This window comes from Xenopus laevis, chromosome 7L (genome assembly GCF_017654675.1).
Source record: "Xenopus laevis strain J_2021 chromosome 7L, Xenopus_laevis_v10.1, whole genome shotgun sequence".
NCBI lineage: Eukaryota > Metazoa > Chordata > Amphibia > Anura > Pipidae > Xenopus > Xenopus laevis.
The window spans coordinates 12,124,868-12,146,111 of NC_054383.1; the positions used below are offsets into that span (position 1 = coordinate 12,124,868).

General features: G+C 38.8%; 1 protein-coding gene across 3 annotated transcripts in view; it reads left to right on the forward strand.

Annotated features, from left to right (window-relative positions):
- LOC108696083 (AT-rich interactive domain-containing protein 5B) overlaps positions 1 to 21,244 on the forward strand; it is a 236,798-nt gene that overhangs the window by 173,122 nt on the left and 42,432 nt on the right. The window contains exons 1-4 of one of the 3 annotated variants that reach the window (XM_018225111.2): positions 5,959 to 6,167; positions 12,113 to 12,225; positions 13,490 to 13,709; positions 17,743 to 17,795. In XM_018225111.2, coding sequence (XP_018080600.1) covers positions 6,164 to 6,167; positions 12,113 to 12,225; positions 13,490 to 13,709; positions 17,743 to 17,795 — 390 coding nt within the window. In that variant the 5' untranslated portion in view covers positions 5,959 to 6,163. Of the gene's footprint in view, positions 1 to 5,958; positions 6,168 to 12,112; positions 12,226 to 13,489; positions 13,710 to 17,742; positions 17,796 to 21,244 lie in introns of those variants that run through there. The other 2 variants (XM_041570245.1, XM_041570244.1) reach the window with 2 other exon arrangements.

Here is a 21,244-nt window from a genome sequence, read left to right on the forward strand (position 1 = left end):
AACCTTGTATCATCTCAGAATCTTGTTTGTGCACCAGAATGGGGACCTGATGTCCATCCCCATGCCCTGGCTACACAATTAAATTATTAAGAGAACTGGGGGAATGTGGGGAGAGCAGTGACATCTAGGAAGTGCTGAATGGAAAGTGAATGTAATTGTCTGCCCGCCTCTATGCCTAAGACATAGAGGAGGGGCAGACAATATTTGATTGACAGCTGCGATTTTTAAATGAGCTTACAACAGCTATGAATGCTTTAATTAAAAATAGAATTTGGATTTCATGTTTCATTTGAAAAGGACTTTTACTATACAGCTTTTTATGTCTGGGTGACAGGCCCAATTTAATTCTGGGAGTTGTAGTTTAATATAAGACGGTTGTGAATCTTGGGCATGGAACAGGAGGTGGGCTTAAAAAATTTGGGTTTGGTTTGGGGTGGATCAGCCTTGGGCATGGGTGTGGTGGATGGGATGTTGGTTAAAGGAGTGGTTCACCTTTAAGTTAACTTTTAGTATGTTAAGAATGGGTAATTATAAGCAATTATCAATTGAACTTTATTTTGTATTATTTTTGAATAATTTGCCTTCTTCTTCTGACTCTTTCCAGTTTACATATGGGTTTCACTGGGCCCCATCAAAAAAACAAATGCTCTGTAAGGCATCAAATTTATTGTTATTGCTACTTTTTATTACTCGTCATTCTATTCAGCCCTCTCCTATTCATATCTGGGTCTTTTATTTGAATCAATGCTTGGTTGCTAGTGTAATTTGAAACTAGCAGCCAGATTGCTAAAATTGCAAACTGGAGAGCAGCTGAATAAAAAGCTACATAACTCACTCATTTCTTTCTTGCATTATTATTCATACTATCCCACAGTTACAGCATTTTTTAAATAACTTAGTGGGAGAGTTTCGATCATATTGCATAAAACTGTTGTATACGGGCCCCCGAGTTAAGGACCCGGGTCAGTCGTAGCTGAAGACTTATCTGAAATCCTGTCTAATGTGCTGTGGGAGCTCGGCTCTTGCTGGTGCCTTTTCAAACCTGTCTGTTGAAGTTGAAGCAATTAGCTAATGTAGCATGCAAACGAAATCTTGTCTTTTAACACACCCCTGACACCAGTGTTTAGTACTTTGATTGCTGGAGTCTGCAAACGTGGGAGCTAATCCGTATTCTGTTAAAAGAGTTCCTGTAAAAAGCTGCTGCAGTCTATAAAGGCTCATTTAGCCAGGGCGCACCGCACTAATTACATTCCCTTAAAGGATCTGCAACTTCCACAATAAAAGTTATTCAGTTGACTTGGTTATTTTTATCCTGTACCTGTGAAGATGATTCCATTTCAACAGAAGCACCGCAATTCCTGCAGTGTGTTTTATATCTGCACTTCTGTGTTCGGCCATTTTTAAACAAAGCTCCGCCTAGAAAACAATGACTATTTAATATATTGTGCAGTTTAGAAATAGACAATAGTTGATTGTTGAGCTGCTGGGCAGAATTGATGGATAAATGATAATGTGCATATGATTTGGAAGCAACTGGCAGGAGAATTAAGGCTAATGCTATATTTCCGCCAGCTAAGAAATGCCTGTTGCTCCCTGTCATTTACTTGAAGGAACAGTAACACCAAAAAAATGAAAGTGTTTTAAAGTAATGAAAATATTGTGTCCTGTTGCCGTTCACTGTTAAAACTGATGTGTTTGCTTCAGAAACACAACTATAAACGAGCTGTTGTGTAGCAATGGAGGAAATTGCAAAAAGTCTATATGGCACAGGTTAAATAGTGGATAACAGATAACACCATTATGTTCTATAGAGCTTATCTGCTGTGTAACCTGAGCCTTTTCTCCTTTGAAGGGCTGCCCCCATTGCTACACAGCAGCTTATTTATTATAAACTATAGTAGTGTTCCTGAAGCAAACACTTTAATTTTTTGATGTTACTGTTCCTTTAATATCATGAGATCGGACATGTTAACTTGATTTAACCTCCTTTTACCTAGTACTTTGCACCTGAATCTCAACATATCCCCACTTCTGAAATGGATAGAAGTGGCTCTCAGAAACAGGTGGAGTACAGTGCGCTGTCAGGGGGCGTGGCCCAAATGGGTCAGGGGTGTGGTCTGGGTGTAACAGGGGCAAAACTGGGGCACACACTTGGATCTGAAAGGGTCCAGGTTGGCTTCTTGGAGAAATATCATGGACCACGACTCATGGTAGTGGTGTGTCAGCAGGATTTTACCTGGGGGCCAGACTGGTTTGGATAAGTAGAAGCAGGGCACTCAAACGGATCCACAGGACCAGAGAAAATTAGTTTAAAAATATTTTTATGTATACAAAGTTAAAATATGTATATCCTCTCCATGCGCCCTACGCGTTTCGCCCATGACTAAGCGCCCCGAGTAGGGCGGATGGAGAGGATATACATATTTTAACTTTGTATAAATCAAACTAAAAAACTAATTTTCTCTGGTCCTGTGGATCCGTTTGAGCGCCGGTCGACCCTGCTTCTACTTATCCTTTGTTGTACTGCTCCCTAAAGCTGGGGGTCTGGGGTTGGAGCACCCGGACCACATTTACTATTTGGTGAGTCATCTACCAACTATTCTGGGGCACCATGTTTCTCCTGCCAAACTGGTTTGGCCAAGCATACCACTACCAGCGGAAGGTTGCGGGTGGGTTTCAAATTTTTTTCAGGGTTCCTTTTTGCTGGATCAGTTATTGCCCAATGCCCATACCCCCTTCCCTTTCGTTAATGGAATCGCTGTTGCCCCACTTATCTGGTGATATCACCAGAGGGGCAAGCCCAGTATGGGCCTAACTTGGCAAGGGGTGGGACAGGGTTGGGTGCAGGTCAGAATTCATGGCTGTCTTCTCCAGTATCATTGTCCTCTGTTGTCCGCCATTGACTTGAGGGCAACTGGACAACACAACAACAAAAAATGATCCAATCTATAGTGATTATTATGTACAATGGTCAAGAGAACCCCTTGATGTTGCACAGATACAGGGAGTTGTAGTTGGACAGCACCTGGAGAGCTGCCAGTTGGACATCCTTACTAACTGACTATATATTGGAGGGCAAGGGAAGCCTGTTCTGGAACTGCAGTCAGTAACACAGAGCTTTTCCTTTAACTCCCTAAAGAAATTGTCGTCTTTAAGTGACTCCGAAATAATATTTACTGCAGCCGTTTCAATTAGCCGGAACCCTTTTCCAGAGCTATTCTGTGATATGATTCAGCCGTTTCTGTCTTAAAAACTAAAATAAAAGGTCATTAGAAGGATTTTCCCCCTTCTGCAATAATTGAAATCTCCCATGTACCCTTTGACCTCCCTGCGCTATGTGTAATCACTGAGCTGCAGTTATTTGGCAGCAGTCCTTAATTAGATTTACATTACAGTGAAAAGGGTTAGTGAGCAAAAACAAGAATTAGGTCAAGGCTTCACCACCATTATTGAAAAGGGAAGGGGTAGAAAAAAAAATTCTAATTTCTTTGTTCAGAGACTTTTTATAGCGTGAGGTTTTTTTTTTAAATAAATGAATGTTTTTTTTTTTGCATCATTAATAAGATTATCTCTGTTGAAAAATATTTTGAGCTGAACTTGAACTTGACAGTTTGGCGGAGGGGGCAGTTGAATGAGCACATTTACTTGGCCATTGTTTGAGTTAGGGACATTTATAGAGACTGTTTGACAACATCCTAATGATGTCATCAAAGGCTATGAAAAATGGACGCGCGCAGCAATCTGTCAGGTAAAAAGGCACAGCCATTAATTATGTATCGCGGCTGAACTCTCGGATTTCAACTGTAATCGTGATCCTATATTATTAATCACCTGCAGAGATGAGTTCACAAAGCCCGTGCTTTCATTAGCTCACATCGCTTATTTATACACTCGCCATTCGCATGTTCCCCTGGCGCTTCACTTAATTGTTATTTATTTATAAAATGCTGCATTTGCTGCGCCAACGATTTCCCTCGGCGTAAAGGGTGATTCCGTTACCTTGTTTTTAAATATTGGTTAAAACTGGGGTACTGGGTCCAGTTCCAATCCAATTATGAGACCTGATATCCAGAATGCTTTGGACCTGGAGGGGAGTTTCCAGATAACGGATCTTTCTGTAAATTGGATATTCATACCGTAAATCTACTATAAAATCATGTAAACATTAATTAAATGTAATAATTAAACTGGTTTGTTTTCAATAAGGAGTAATTATATCATAGCTTGCATTAAGTACAAGGTACTGTTTTATTATTACTAAGAATCTTTTTTAACAATTTTGATTATTTCTAGTGATGGGCGAATAAATTCGCCAGGTGCGAAATCTTATTGGATTTATTTACTGTTTAAAATAATTTTGAGTAGAAATAATGTGTGGAGATGCAAATTACCCCTTATCTGGAAAGCCCCCAGGTTCCAAGCATTCTGGATAACGGGTCCCATAGCTGTATATAAATAGAGAAAAATGTAAATGTTTCATATCTTAAAAATCAGGGGGAAAAAAAATTCCAGGTTAAGAAGCACCAAACACAGGTGAAATGCAACATGCTGCATCCCAACCTGCGTTTGGCGCTTACATGCGTCTGTGTGAGTACAGCCCCCTTCAAAATAATTGAGTGCGTCTACTCCTGCGATCCCCTGCGGCTGAACCGAAGAAAGCCCGTGTGTAAGAGCCCTAATTCTGATGAGAATTAAGGAATCTCACTATAAATCAGGGACGCTATTAAAATAATCATCCAAATTCTGATGAGAATTGGAGACACATCCTAGAAATCAGGGACACTATAAAAATAATCATCCTAATTCTGATGAAAAATGGGGAATCTTCCTGGAAATCAGAAATGCTATAAAAAATAATCATCCTAATTCCCTGGAAATCAGGGACGCTATAAAAACAACGCTATAAAAACAATCATCCTAATTCTGATAAAAATTGGGTACTTTTCCTGGAAATCAGAGATGCTATAAAAAATAATCATCCTAATTCCCTGGAAATCAGGGACGCTATAAAAACAACGCTATAAAAACAATCATCCTAATTCTGATAAAAATTGGGTACTTTTCCTGGAAATCAGAGATGCTATAAAAATAATCATCCGAATTCCCTGGAAATCAGGGACGCTATAGATATAATCATCCTAATTCTGATGAGAATTGAGGAATCTCACTAGAAAGCAGGGACGCTATTAAAATAATCATCCTAATTCTGATGAGAATTGGGGACTCTCCCTAGAAATCAGGGACACTACAAAAACAATCATCCTAATTTTGATGAAAATTGGGGACTCTTCCTGGAAATCAGAGATGCTATATAAAATATTCGTTCTAATTCTGATGAGAATTGGGGACTCTCCCTAGAAATCAGGGACACTACAAAAACAATCATCCTAATTTTCATGAAAATTGGGGACTCTTCCTGGAAATCAGAGATGCTATATAAAATAATCGTTCTAATTCTGATGAAAGTTGGGGACTCTTCCTGGAAATCAGAGATGCTATAAAAAAATAATCATCCTAATTCCCTGGAAATCAGGGACGCTATCAAAATAATCATCCTAATTCTGATGAAAATTGGGGAATATTCCTGGAAATCAGGGATGCTATAAAAACAATCATCCTAATTCTGATTTTTTTTTTTCTTTATTCCATAAATTCTTTTTTTTTTTTTGTATAAATTGCAAAGGAATGTTTTATTTTTGTCTCCACTTGGCTTGTTCCTAACCCATTAGGAGAAAACTTGGTGCTTCCCTGGCGGTTACACTGCTAATTGTTTACCTTGTAGCCTGACTTTGCTGCTCTCAATTTCAAGAAAACTCCAGCGAGATCAGAAAGGCTTCTCAGAAGGTCAGATTCAACGGCAAAAAAAAAAAAAAACTCCATAACCCACATTTAAAAGGTGGTGTAGTGCAGCACCAACTGGCTGCTCGCTGAAGCAAGAGCTCATCCCACTTTCTAGCCACTAATGTGTGTTTATACGACTAATGTAGTGTAGCTGGGGAGGGTGAGAGGGATTGCTAAGCACACGGCACATACTCCGAGTGTTCATTGTGTGTTAAGGCTACATCACTGCCGAGTCAAGGCTTCCAGGGATTTAATGGCAAGTGAAATGCTCTGTAGCGTTCATGAGAAGTGATACAAATGAGACAGATGCTAGTCGACTGGAATGGGTAACCGCTTTATATCATTCTCTCTCTGTTTGTCTGTTTTTCCACTTCACTGTGCTTGTTTTGTTTCTACTTCTTGAAGAGAGGAAACTTTAGACCGATATAGATATGTTAGTCTTTGTGTGTAAAGAGCTTAGACTTTAAATTAGAATTTGTGTGATGAGTTTATTTCTATGACAAAAAAAAGCTTGTTAAACATTTCAGCTCGTGACTTCGAGTCCCCGGGATGATGGATAAAGAGCATCTTTAGCAGAGACTTGGTGCCAAAGTGCTCGGTGTTTGCAGATTGATTCCAATGGAAATGTCATGTGTCAGTAGCTGAGGCTCTTCGATTGGGAGACAAATTTAAAATAAAACAAAGGTCAGCGCTAGATCTGATGTGACTTGGAATTTCACAGTGGTTGGAGGTGGAAAGGGCATTATCTAGAAGTTCCCCCGTTAATATTTCATGTTTCGAATGGCGTTTGGCAGCTACTGATGGATAAATTGTTACTCAGTAGGACTTGCCCTACCTGATGTGTAGGATCAGTGTCACTGAAATCACTTTTAAACACTCTATTTATGTTTACGTTGTCGTGGGAGGGGAGTGGGTCAGTACAGCACGTGGCGGAGTTAATTGAGGATAAAAAAGAGTTTGTTTGCTTTTGATCATTGCCTGACTTTTATTGTTAGGACATGTCATTGGTCGAGATGTTGTTTTGAAAGTACATCATGTATTTATGTTCTCATTCAGGGACCTGTTCCAGATATGGAATGCTACTTCCATGCTGCTTTTAAAAAGGAACATAGTAGCAAATTATGGAATACAGTGAAACCTGAATTTTACATCCCCTTGATTTTAAGTTTTCCTTCATTTTACATTCTTGTTTTCTGGTCCCACCTATATATTATGCGTAATACTTTATAATACTTTTCCCTGATTGTACATTTTCCTGGATTTTACACCAGTTTTTCTGGTCCCCTGAAAAACGTAAAATAACATCATTATGGAATAAAAAAGAGGTTACGTCATGATTCCTTGGGTGCAACAGTAATAAAAATCAAGGTAGAGATTTTTGGTGGACAAGCTGGTCAATTTCATGCGTTGAGGTCCATTAATAAATATAAGTATTGGCAGTAATATTCTGGGGTAGTTAAACAACATCTGGGGCTCCTTCAGTAGCACATAACTACTACTGAGGGTGTGCACTCAACTTACTTCTCAATGTGATGACATTTGTAGAGAATAGTGGTGGACTGTCCAGTTCATACCTTCATCACTGGAGGCACTGAAGTCTTGACACAATAAATTGCACCAATCTGGATGTCCTTGAGAGCACCCTCTCTCTCTTTTGAGGGAACACTCTATCTCTCTCTCTTGAGGGCACCCTCTCTCTCTTTTGAGGGCACTCTCTCTCTCTCTCTCTCTTGAGGACACCCTCTCTCTCTGGTAGAGTATCTACAGCCAAGGCAGCACCAGGGCTGGTTCTTTGGTTCTCTCTAAAGAGTAGATGAATCCTGTTTATGGGTGACCTTTGCTAATAGTGTACTTGTTTGTTTAAGTGTTCAAAAAATGTGTTATTCCTCACAAGGAGTGTTATTTGTCTGTGTATTTGTGTCTGTTTATATAAGTGGGGATAGCCATAAATGGTTGGAGGATGTAGAGTTGTATAAAAATATATGAAATTGTGTCCTCTCTTGGCTATATGTTCATGTAAAATTGTGATTTATGAAAGAATACATCTTGAATGAAGCACCTCAGCAAGAAAAGCCCTGGAGAAAGCCTATTGTTTCCTCTGTTATGCTCGCATGGGATAATTTCAATATTTCATACATTCAATTTCCACTGGAGAAAGAGAGAATATGTAATTGTCATTCGATTTAAACACAAATTGAGTTCATGTAGTAAAACAGGAGTACGATTGTTACACAGATTTATTAAAATGAAAATTGAAAAATGGAATGAGCTTCATACTATTATACTAATAGTCACCATATCTGTAATCTATAATTTCTTGAAACATTTACAACAGGCAATATTTAGGCAGAGTTGTATGTAGGGTTGGCTAATGGAGTGATACTTGGGGGCTTAGCAAGTAATTAACTTTTGTGGCTAACGGACCACATATCTATTCTCGTGCCTATTTTAATGTTTTCAGATGTTTTACTGTGTAAGCATCTTTTGATTATTGCATTGGAGTTCTTTCTTTGATGTCATTGGAAAGGTTATTTAATGACTAACAGGGCAAGTGAAAAACCTTAACTTTTTTTTAATTACTTGGCTGATGAGTAACATTTTTGGCTGTTTGAAGTTCACCGTAGCATCAAGAAGGTTCCTAAAATAAACAAATGTCTATGGATTCTACCTGATATGAACTCTTGGATTTTATTTTTTTTTGCTTTTTTTACTTTTTGTTTATGGCATTTAACTGTGGGTCTCTATTTATACATATTACCAGTGTGATACTCGTGATAATCATGATTCAAAGTATCATTGTACCAGTCGTATATTAATATACCTTGAAAGGTCATGTCTACCAGATCACTACACAGATATCTGGGATCTTTAAGGGACAAAATAACCAGAATAAATATGTAGTCAGGCATCATCAACAAGATGTGACTAAAATTGTATTCAAAATTATGGGTCTTTGCCATGGAAGATAAAATAGCCCAATATTAGTGAATGATCTCCTAACCCTTCTAGCAATATTCATAAAGTTGGCCATACACAAATAGATATGTTCTTTGCCCAGTTTCACTATCCAAGCTGTGGGCCAAATCTGGTTGACCTGATCATTTGACCCTAGGTTTTTTCGACCTGCTCAATAGATTGGACAGTTGGGGATGCTGTATTTTTCCCCACTAAGCTGACTAGTCTGCAAGGTCCAAGTTGACAACTTTAGGTGGCCATTCATGGATAGATCTATCTTGCATTGAAAAGCCCAGCTTGAGTGGTTGGTATCAGACTGATCCGTTCATGAGTCCTAGGGCCCAACAATCAGATCACAAGGCAAGGAATGCAGGCGAAAGGGATCAAGGTCTGCATCAACAAACCTAAGCGGTCCTTAATCTGACGGGGAATTTAAGCCTGCCCCATAGTTATTTGACGGGGGCCCCACACACTGGCCAATAAGCTGCCATCTTTGTCTGTTGGCAGCTTTTATCAGCTCTTGTATGGCATCTTAACAGTAACTTCTGTCTGGTATTACTGGAAATGCTATAGGAGAAGTGTACTCTCATGAAGAACATTCACTTCCGAGTTTGATTACATCCTACAGTGCATTAGGGAAATGTTAAATGTCTCATCTCAGAAGTTACAGTGAAATATAAATTGATCCAGTTTGTTCAAAACAAATGTAATTCTAGTAAGTACTTAGTCATACTTGACTAAGTGTTATGAGTCAGCCTGATTATGTCATAAATCTGTATTTCTTATCACCTTTATGTGTTCGCTTTGAAAACATTCCTGTAGTAAGGGAGCGAGTGACAAAGACCAGAACGCTGTAAATAAGCAATCCATATCAGTCAGAACTAATTGAAAGCTATCACTATTATGTATCATCCTGCTGATTGTTTCTGCTCATGGTCAGAGTAAATGAGATGGCCTGTGAAAAAAATACATTTTAGGGGAGTTAAATAAAACATTTCTCTGTCAGACTTGTCCTTTGTCTGCTAATGTATGCGTGTAATTCTTAGAAGCATTTTTTTTATCATTTTTTACAATGTATGTCATCTACATTAGGCTTTCCACATAGCAGGACAATGTGGTTGAGGCCAAGTTTCTAATGAACCCTTGAGTAAACCAAGGATAAAAAAACCTTTGGAGGCCTACATACGTGCCTCTTGCAGGCCTCCAGTTCTGAACCCCTGGTTTACATTGTTGTTCTGCTAATGTTTTGCATTTTTAAACTATGGAAGTAAATTAGTTGACTGATACGTTGACTGATAAAATGTCTTCAGAACTGGCAGATATGTAGCCCAGCATCAGAGTCAGTTAGGTGTATGTAAAGCTTAACGATTAATGTGGTTGAGGTTGGTTCCAATAAAGTACTACAGTGATGCTATTTTTGTGTAAATATCAAGTGGAAGTGGAAAGTGGGCATGAACTTTATCATAATGCAGTGCGAGGCTTCAACTGTGATGGAAAATACATTTCAAATGTGTCTTAAGCAGCTCTACTAAACCCATAGCGGAATTATTTTCAGAAATTGGCAGACCAGATACCCGGGCAACTCGTTTTGGTTTTACCTGTGTCTGGAAACAATGTGTTATGTTGCGTACATAACTGTAGTTTGGAGGAAAATAGTGTTTTTTTTATAAAGTGATATATTTTGTGCTTTCATGAGGAAGAACATTTCTTGTTTGTAAAATAGCGAAAAAAAAACCAAAGTCCTCCCATGCTTACTGACAATTTATTTTAACTATACACTTATGCTGGCCATCCATGGGTCAGTATTAACTCCCCACCAGGTTGAGTCACAACTGGCTCTTTAGGGCCTTCCCAATCAAACCAACACCCAACCAAACTCTGTGTAGAAATACCATTGGGAGAGGACCATGTTGACCTGTTGATGTGGTTCTTCTCTGATGGGTCTGCCTATGATCTGAATATTAGCCCAGGCAATTGGATAAGCCTGATTTGACCAAGCATCTGGGTGACCAAATGCTTATTTGGTGACCATTTATATTCTTCCAGTGTTGTTCAGCCCAGAGAGGCATCTAACACTGCCACTTTTGGCCTGGTAAGTACCATTTTCTGTCATAGGTTCCCCATTGAAGTGAATGGGGAGGTATCAGGGGCTACTTCATTGGTGAGAATGAGTCCTGTGTACCATAGGTTCTGTTTGTTATGCTTTACCCAGAGCTTTTCCACTGTCACATAGACAAAACTATTTCAGGCCTCAGTACCACAAATAAGACTTTCAGACAAAGAATAATTGATCATTTTTGATTGGCAAGGTCACCAAATAAGCAGATCTTTGCTCGATTTGGTCACCCAGATACTTGGTCAAATCAGGCTTATGCAATTGCCTGGGCTAATATTCAGATCATAGCCAGACCCATCAGCGAAGAACCACATCAACAGGTCAACATGGTCCTCTCCCAATACACAGAGTTGGGTTGGGTGTTGGTTGGATTGGGAAGGCCCTTAAGAGCCTCTCTGGGCTGAACAACACTGGCAGAATATACACAGTAGCCATTAACATTATAGAACGTAGTGCTGAAGTGTTACATTTATATAAAGAGCTAATTTTGTGAATTTCTATAACTTTCCATACCCGCAAGGAGGAATTTGTGCTGGGAAAATAAAACTGTTATTTCTCCTGCTAATGTCAGTATCTTTACATAAAACTCAGTGAGTCAAGATCTCAGACTGATGATGGTGGGGACATAAATATTGAAACACTGGTTCTTCTGTACGAGGGAGCTTGCATAATTCATTGAGAGCCTTTCTTCATCTCCACTGTAACCTTAATATTTCATTTTGCACTTTCTGTCTTTAGTGAACAGAGTTATATAACAGCTCATCACCCTCCATCCATCATTATCCTGCTGAAAACTGGCTGCACTGTAAGGGGATTCATAAAATTCAAGTAATCAGATTCAAGCAAGGAGTTAGGCTGTTAAAGCAAACGATTACTGTAATTACTAGTGAATAAATCTGACGAGCCTGTTTTTATATAGAGCCTATAGTTGAATCTGCTGCCTTCTTAATCTGATCCTGGATAATGATGTTAGGCTGCAGACTGATCATGTATTGGGGTTCAAAGGACTCAAAGGTTCCAACATAACTGCCGGGTTCTCAGGTTCTGACTCCTGCAACAGTGTAGCAGTAATTTCTCCTCTTAGAATGACTTTTTGCCGAATAATAGAAAAAATATTTTTGGGTCGAGTTCCTCTTTATGCCAAGGCTGTACATGATGGTGACATGACTGGTCTAATCTAGTTTTATATTAATTTTTCAGCACCAAATCTTAAAGGCAGACCACGCAAGAAGAAGCTTGGTCCACAGAGAAGAGAGTCTGTTAATGGAATAAAGGAGTCGGCTGGAGTTTGTGATGGGAAAACTGTTGCCAAGGTAAATCGGTTTTACCCCCCCCCCCCGATTTGTTATTCTCATTTATCAGATAAGGGGGACCTATATTTAGTTTGGGTTGGGTTGAGGGGGCTTGAATTCATACTAGAACCCTGCAGCAAGGGTATATGTCATATTCACATTTACCAAAAGGGGAAGGGCTGTGACCGAGAAAACCAAGACGTGATGCAGGTTTAATTAAAAAGCTTTTTCTTATAAGCTAAAGAGCAGTGTGTGCCATAAGACTAATAATTAAAAAAAAAAAGACTGTGTTGACTGTATGTTTGACTTACCCTTTAAAGTTCCGAACAACAGCAACAGCTCCATTGCACTCTTGTCATGTAGGGTTCAGAGTTCAGATTAGCTGACATAGCAGGTTGCTGAAGTGATCTTACACTAAGAAAATAAACAAGAGGATTTATAGCCTTGCTGTCACCTTTCAGCTCCAGCACCAATGCTTTAAAGGTTAACCAGAAGATAATAACAGTTAGGGGCTCCTTTCATTGTTAGAATAATTTACTACAGCTTGTAGAATCTATTAAGCAAAGCATTTAGTGGAGCCTGTAACAACAACATTTATTATGTATTATTGCCATATTTTACAATCTTGGGTATTTAGAATAATAATGTCATTGGGGTACACAAGGTCTAGAGTTGTGTTAAATGCACGGAATTAATTGATTTCAGATTTGGATGAAATGGAGAACAGAATCTGAAGCCATTCAACTTTGAAAATATTATAAGTATTGCATCAATTAAAAAAGAAATATTGTAGCATTCGCTTATCCAGAGCCTTAAAATCACATGACTCTCAGAGGCAAATTTATTAAAATTCAGGATAGTAGAAAATAAAGTAAAAAAAAAAAAAATTTTTCCAAATTTGAATAAATGTATATGAGCTGTATCAGTCAAAAAAAATTTCAAAATTCAGATGATAAAATCTGGCTATTTTATTTTTTGGATTTTTTTAACCAGTACATTTTTTTTTATAAATGAATGGAGCGATAGAGTTTATTTTTATTATATATCCGTAAACCGAAAAACCCAGAGTGAGTTTAATTGCAATTTTATTTAATTAAAACATCGCATTAGGAAATAAATAAATCAGCTTTTCTTCGTTTGCTCATACCATCCCTAACAAAATTCTGGATCCAGTGTAAAATGTTGCCATTGTTTTTTGAGATGCTCCAGTCTGTGAGGTCATATTATATTGAATGTTTGCAATTGTATTCGATCCATTCCAGCTTCAACCTTGTGATTGTTTTAGGTCAAATGTGAAATCAAGACCACGTTGCCCAAAACGAAGACTCCTAATGGGAACTGCAAAAAGATACTGATTGAAGATAAACCAAAAGCTGGTGAAGAAGATGGATGTAAAGTAGAGGAAGGAAAGGCGGACGAGCAGGCATTTTTAGTGGCACTCTATAAATACATGAAAGATCGAAAAACTCCAATTGAAAGGATACCGTATTTAGGCTTCAAGCAGAGTAAGTAGACATTTCTTACTTTAAGATAATAAGCGGGACTGGTTTAGATATGGTATTAGCAATAGCATATAGTAGAGGGCGACAGGTCTTGAATAATGCTCAAAAGTCATTTGTTTCATCATTAACATAAAGCGTCAAAAATTCTTATAAAAAAAACTAGTTTCTGCGATAAACAAATGAATTGACATACAACTAGCATGGTGTAGATGTATATATAAACTCTCTTCTTGCTGATTGGTTGTCCTCTTTCTTTTTTAATTCCACTTTTCTGAGCATAATTTTCTTTTCCACTAAATTGGGTATATGTTTTAATATGTGCAGATTATTATTTTTGATTCAGGTTAAAGGTCAGGCTGGCTTGAGTTGGTCAAGGACCACTTTGTCATCTTTCCCACAGTTCAATGGCATCAGTAGTTAATAGGGATGCACCGAATCCACTAATTTGGATTCGGCCAAACCCCCGAATCCTTCTTGAAAGATTCGGCTGAATACCGAACCGAATCCGAATCCTAATTTGCAAATGCAAATTAGGGAAGGGAAAAACATCTTAGACGTCCTTGTTTTGTGACTAAAAGTCACGCGATTTCCCTCCCCGCCCCTAACTTGCATATGCAAATTAGGATTTGGTTCAGCCAGGAAGAAGGATTAGGCCGAATCCTGCTGAAAAATGCCGAATCCTGAATTCGGTGCATCCCTAGTAGTTATGGTGGCCATAGACGCACAAGTAATGTCGTACAAAACTAATTTTCGTACAATATTCAGTACATGTATGGTGGGAAAAGTGCCGACCAATATTGGCAGAAGACTTGAATATTGGTTGGCTCGTTGATTGGACTGGACAGAAAATTGGGATCAAGCGTCTTTGAAGGCACCCAAACATCAGCCATTGTTAGTGCTGAATCATCAGATACAGGTAGAATTCTATTGTTTCTGTCTGTATATCTGACGATTCAGCTCTAAACGTGTGTATTGAAACAAACGATCTTTCTTGGAAACATCCTTTCCAAGAAAGATCGTAATTGTTGCGTCTATGGCCATCTTTAATTGTCCACAGTTTACTATTATTAATGGGCAAAGTTTCATTTGTTAAATTTTGAGATCACATTTTTTTCCATGATCAGTGAAAAGATGTTCTTAATAGTTTTTTTTTTTTTTTTTAGAATTTGAGTTTTACAAACGTACATTTTTGAGATTTATTGGTCAAAAAAAATCTTGAAAATTCAAATGAAAAAAATTACAAGCTAAAGCCTTGCCATCTATATAAATCAACAGGGAGTGTGTTTTTAACACCGAAACTATTTCATTTTTATAGACCGTTTTTAACCAAAGTTTTACATGTTTTTAAGTGAGAAATCATTGCCAAAGAAAAAGCAATTTTAGTTTTGGATTTTTTATCCAATTGAATAAAAATGAATTTAGCAATGTGATTTTTTTTTTTTTCCTTGAATCAACTCGATCAAGTTTTTCCAATTCTAGGTTTTTTTAAAAAAAAAATATATTAGTGACTGGGAAATGTAACTCGTCAAATTCTGAAAAAAAGAAACATTTTGAAAATGAACGAATCTGCCTCCCAATAAATGTGAAAAATGTGTTGTTTTATTCAACAAGCCTAAACTTTTTGCCTTTTCCCCTGTGCTACATGCACTGGAGTGATTTGCCGTCATTGAAACCATGTGTTATTTTATGAAAGATGTCACCCCTGCATGTTCTACATAACAATTTACATACCTAATTGGCAGTGATTGCTGCATTACCCTGGCAGCCATGGTAAAGTTGAATAACTGCGGATGATTACAGCGTTCGTCTCCAAACTGCCGCCCTGAAACAGAATTGAAATGAATGTTCTCCGAACAGCTTTGTTACATTATGCAGCGGTTTAGATTAAATCAAGACCTAAGCAAATCTGTTAATGGCTCTAAAAACATTGCCAGGGTTCAGCCAGGCTTTTCCGAATGTTTTGTGTTGGAGGCTGCGTTTCCTAATGTTAATTTTCTTGAACTCCTAAACTGGCGATTAACTGCATGTTAAACAGGTCTTAAATTCTCAGCTATATGGCTGCTTTTAATTTAATTGCTGTTCCCCGCCCCCCCTGCCAAAGAAGCTATTGTGAGAGGAACATGCAAATACTTGTAAGGAAGTCAGAGAGATAAATAGATTGTAGGAAACCAATTCTAAAGGTGGCCATAGACTCAAAATTCCGCTCGTTTGGCGACATCGCCAAACGAGCGGATCTTTCCCCGATATGCCACTAACGGGCATGGCTATATGGGGGCTAATTCGAACGTTCGGCCGTATGGCCGAACAATCGAATTACGATACGCTAAGGGGCTCCGACGGGTCGGTCGGTTAAAAATCAAACCTTCCCGACCGATATCGTGGCCAGATATCGATCGGGAAGACCCGTCGGAAGCCCCCATACACGGGCAGATAAACTGTCAAATTGGTCCAAACAACTGATATCGGCAGCTTTATCTGCCCGTTTATGGCCACCATAATTGTCTAATAGTGTCCAATCACTGATGCCGATATACATAATACATATGTAATTATAGGCACTTAATTTGCCCCAGATGCAGTAACCTACAGCAACCAATCAGCAGGAAGCATTTACTGGTCACCTGTTTGAAATCAAACAACTTATTGGTTGCTATGGGTTACTGCTCCTGGGCAAACTTAGTATCTTTAACTTTAAAATTAAAGATAGTTTTTTCCTAAACTGCTGTGCCGTCTTTCGTTTTTTTTGCAAACCTGCATTGCACAAAAATGTTCGCAAATGGCTCACAAATGAGATGAGCGTTTGCGACTACGCGCGATAATTGCGCGCTAAAATAGCATTGACAGTAAATTAAATTCGCAATTTGCAAAAACAGTTTTGTGAATATTTTCTCCCCGCCACCAAAGTTCTGCAGTAACTGAAAAGAGGGATGCACTGAATCAACTATTATGAGCAAATCAGTGTTATTTGGCCATGCAGACTCGTTTAAATGGTCAGTGTTATTGACTTAAATGAGAGCTAAAGAAGTAGCTAGAAATGTTGGACATGATGTTTTGAGCTTCTGTAGGAGCCCAAGACAACGACAGCCCTTTAGCAGTAAAGATCTGTGTCTCCAAAGATGCCCCAGTAGCTCCCCATCTTCTTTTCTGCTGATTCACTGCACATGCTCTGTGCTGCTGTCACTTACTGAGCTTAGGGACCCACTCACAATATACAGTACACATAGAATAGAAATGTCACAATTAGTAATTAATACAGATAATTACTACATGGCAGCACAGAAACCAGTGCAATTAGCATCAGAATTTAATAATCAGCAAACCTGTAGCATCAGCTTATATTACAGCCAGGGAAGCTCATTTTCTGCTGGATAATTAGTGACGAGCCCTAAGCTTAGCTTCTCAACAGCCAATCAGAGCCCACTGAGCATGTGAGTGTCACAGACACTTTCCAAGATGGTGCAATAAGTTCACTATATAAAATATGGTATTTCCAGCCATATTCAATTTTAAGGTTTAGTTCTCCTTTAATTTTCAATAGTGCTCCCTTTATATAGCTTTAGCCTAAATCCTAACTTTCTAATATTTCATACCAATACTACTAATATTTCATTATAGATTCTGAATTCAGCCATTAGATGGCGGATGCTTGTACATATAAAAGCATTAAACATGTTTCACTAAAATCCTTGACAAATGGCACTGTTGCAAAAGCACCGCACTTTACAGAAATCCGCTCTCATTGCGTTCTAGATAAAACAATACCTTGGAACCTATACTAGGTTCCAAGGTATTGGGGGCGACTAATCTCCCCGAATTTGCTCGCGTGGCCAGACCCTAATAGTGTAATGTAGATGGTTATACATAGTTTCCCTTTAAAGATGGATTTTAAAAAGTCCTCTTTTCAGTTACTCAGCATTCCCACATCGAAGTAATCATCAATCATACTGTTTGTCGTGGAAAATTGTTCAATTAACATTTGTGTGAAATGTGTTGGTTAATGCAACGCTTATCTAAATACTTATTGTCCCTCTAACAGTTAACCTTTGGACTATGTTTCAAGCTGCGCAAAAACTGGGAGGATATGAAACGGTAAGTGCTTTTTAAGTTCTGGAGAATTAATTGTGCAATGTGATTTTTTTTTTTTGCTGGATGAAGAGAGTAACATTACAGCTTAAGACAAACAAGCCTTTAAATCTTCACATATGGGGGGGGGCGTAGTTAACCAGTCCTAGTGAGACGCCTGATTAGCTCTAAGTTTAGAAAAATTGTAAACTTGTAAAAAAAAAATCTGCAAGTGGAAAACATATGTAACCCTTCCCCGTCAAGGAAATTGGTTGGGTCTGTAATTTTTTCCCATGTTAAGAAAGAGCTTATTATTGTTCCAGTGGCCAAGATTGCAGAAAAAGAAAAATTTCACTTGGCAACATACCTGACATCTGCTCATGTCTAATATGTGGAATGTATTAAAAGCCTAAATTCAACATCGCACTTCGCTAGTAAGACGCTGGGCTATTCATTTAGTCAATTTAATTGCTAGTGTAACAGACATTTAGTGGACATTATAGGGAAATGTAAAAAGGGTAAATAATAGGCGCTGGGTAGAATTGTCTGGGCAAATTTAATCAGTGTGTAAGTTGTTATGTTTTGGTAGCTGAGGATGAGTAGAGTATAACGGTGCTTTATTAGCAGGCTCATGCAGCCATTACACAACAGTAAGCAACTTTAACACCACAAGCTGTATAGAAAGAATGCACAGTATGTCTTGAGCACAGTGACATCTACAGGCCATTTGTATTAACACCACATAAGTGTTTAAATGCATGCTACCTACCTGATAGAACCTCATTTACTTTTTTACAGGCTAAAATAGTTCTTATAATTTTTTTTATACGTTAATCTTATGTCACACCAGGGCTGTATTTAGCTCCAGTGCCACCCATAAATGTACATGTGACGTACAGAAGTGATGTCACACACACAGGGGCTCGCAAAGTCACTTCCGCCAAACATCACGTCTGGTTTTTGCTGCAATGGGCCCTGTACAATGGCAGCTGGGGGGCGGGGTATTTATTTTTCTTTAATAAAATGTATTCAATATATATAGGCACCTGAGGGTCATCCCCAAAATCTGGTGCCCTGGGTAGAGGCCATCGGGTGCCTATGTATAAGTACGGCCTAGCGATGGGCGAATTTTTTCAGCAGGCATGGATTTGTGCCAAATTCCGTCATTTCGCTGCCCGCAAATGTTTTTGCAAAACTGTGTTGAAATTTTGCAGTGGAAAATTTGTTACGACAAAAAGATGTTACGCGTCAAAATTATTCAGACACCCATTGAAAAAATAAATTTTTTTTTGCTGTTTCGCAATTTTTTTTGTAGTTTAGTTAATTTTTTTTTAGCAATGTCAAATGGGCACTTGTACGGCCCTGAGTCACACTTCTCTATTTTACTTCATATGGAGCCCAAATTGCTGGGGTTTTGGTATCTAAGTATGCCACACCTGCACCATTTGGACCCCATATGAAGTAAAATAGACAAGTAAATGTTAGAAAAGGCATTACTCATGATGTCACAAGCCTGCCCCCTAAACCTCATCACCCCACTCTCTGATGTCAACCACCATGCCCCCTGCCTGGATTTTTTTGGTACCACTGGTGGAAACCCTACCACCCACTGATCACCTTTCAGGGGAAATAACAGCGTCGGACTGGGCCGGTGGGACACGTGAAAAAACCCAGTGGGCCCCACCGGCCCAGACCCGTTCCACAGAGTGAGACCTCCTCCGCCTGGTTGCCTGGCTCCGCCTCTTGTACCGCCCGCTCTGCCCCACTTGCCCCGCCTACAACCAAGCGCGCCGTAGATATGCGCTGCCAGGGGGGCGGGAGAGCACAGAGGTAATTTTGCTGGGCAGGGGGCCTGCGACTGTGGAGGGGGGCCCTTGGGGGGGTTACGCGGGCCCTGATGTGGCAGTCCTGGTGGGCCCTGACCCCCCAGTCCGACCCTGGAAATAAATGCAGATTCTGTAACAGGAAATGCCTCAGTCCATTCATTGGCTAATGCAACCTAGCATGTAAAAAATTTTTTTAGAGACCTGCAATGTTCTATGGTGTAGTATCCCTTTAACCAGGAACTTGACCATGTTTGAACTCATACCTGATTGTATCAGCCGTGGGTGACTTTATATTTGTTGTGAGAGAGCGAGGGGAGGGGGGAGTAAATGTTTTTCACCTTTATTGCTTTAGCAGTAGGAAAACAGTGACCAGGAAGTAAACAGGAAGTTGTTATTCAGAGCGCTCTCCTGACTGGTGTCTAATAGCCAATGAGATCTGACAAGAGACGTCTAAATTTAGCTCATGAGAAAAGAAATAGTCCCAGACTAAAAACACTGTATTCTTTGAAAACAAAACAAAAAAAAAACAGACGATGTAAGATTTTTTCTTTTTGTTTAATTTCTGCTAATGTACAGCGTTTAGAGGAAACATATACAGATGACATCTGCAGCAGGAAAATGCAAGATGTCATTACAAATTGTTTCCAGATCCTGCTTTGATTCAGTCTAATGTATTTTGCTGAACTGAGAGTTGTTCTAATCTCGGATATCTGTTTGTGTGTGTGAAGAGAGTGTGTGGCGGAAGGGAAACTGTGAGAAAAGGGCTTTATTATAGAAATACTGTACAAAATAGAGAGAGACTTTCATTGGCGTGTATCAAATGAGAAACAGGTATGGGATCCGTTATCCAGAAAGCTCTGAATTACTGAAAGGCCATCTCCCATAGACTCCGTTTTAATCAAATAATTCAGATTTCTTTTAATGATTTCCTTTTTCTCTGTAATAATAAAACAGTAGCTTGTACTTGATCCCAACTAAGATATAATTAATCCTTATTGGAGGCAAACAATCCTATTAGGTTTATTTAATATTTGATGATTTAATGATTTTTAGTAGACTTAAAGGACCCCCAAAATGAATACTTGAGCAACAGATATTATATTAAATTAAGTGGCATATTAAAGAATCTTACCAAACTGGAATATATATTTAAGTAAATATTGCCCTTTTACATCTCTTGCCTTGAACCCCCATTTCGTGATGGTCTGTGTACTGCCTCAGAGATCACCTGACCAGAAATACTGCAGCTCTAACTGTAACAGGAAGAAGTGTGGAAGCAAAAGACACAACTCTGTCTGTTAATTGGCTCATGTGACCTAACAAGCATAGTTTGTTTGGTATGTTTGTGGGCACAGTGAATCATACGATCCCAGGGGGCGGCCCTTATTTTTTAAAATGGCAGTTTTCTATTTATGATTACCCAATGGCACATACTACTAAAAAACGATATTATTATGAAAATGGTTTATTTACATGAAGCAGGGTTTTACACATGAGCTGTTTTATGCAATGTATTTTTATAGAGACCTACATTGTTTGAGGGGTATAATTTTCCTTTAAGGTATGGAGATCCAAATTACAGAGAGACCCCTTATCCTTAAAACCCCTGGTCCCAAGCATTTTGGATAACCAGTCCCATGCCTGTACTGG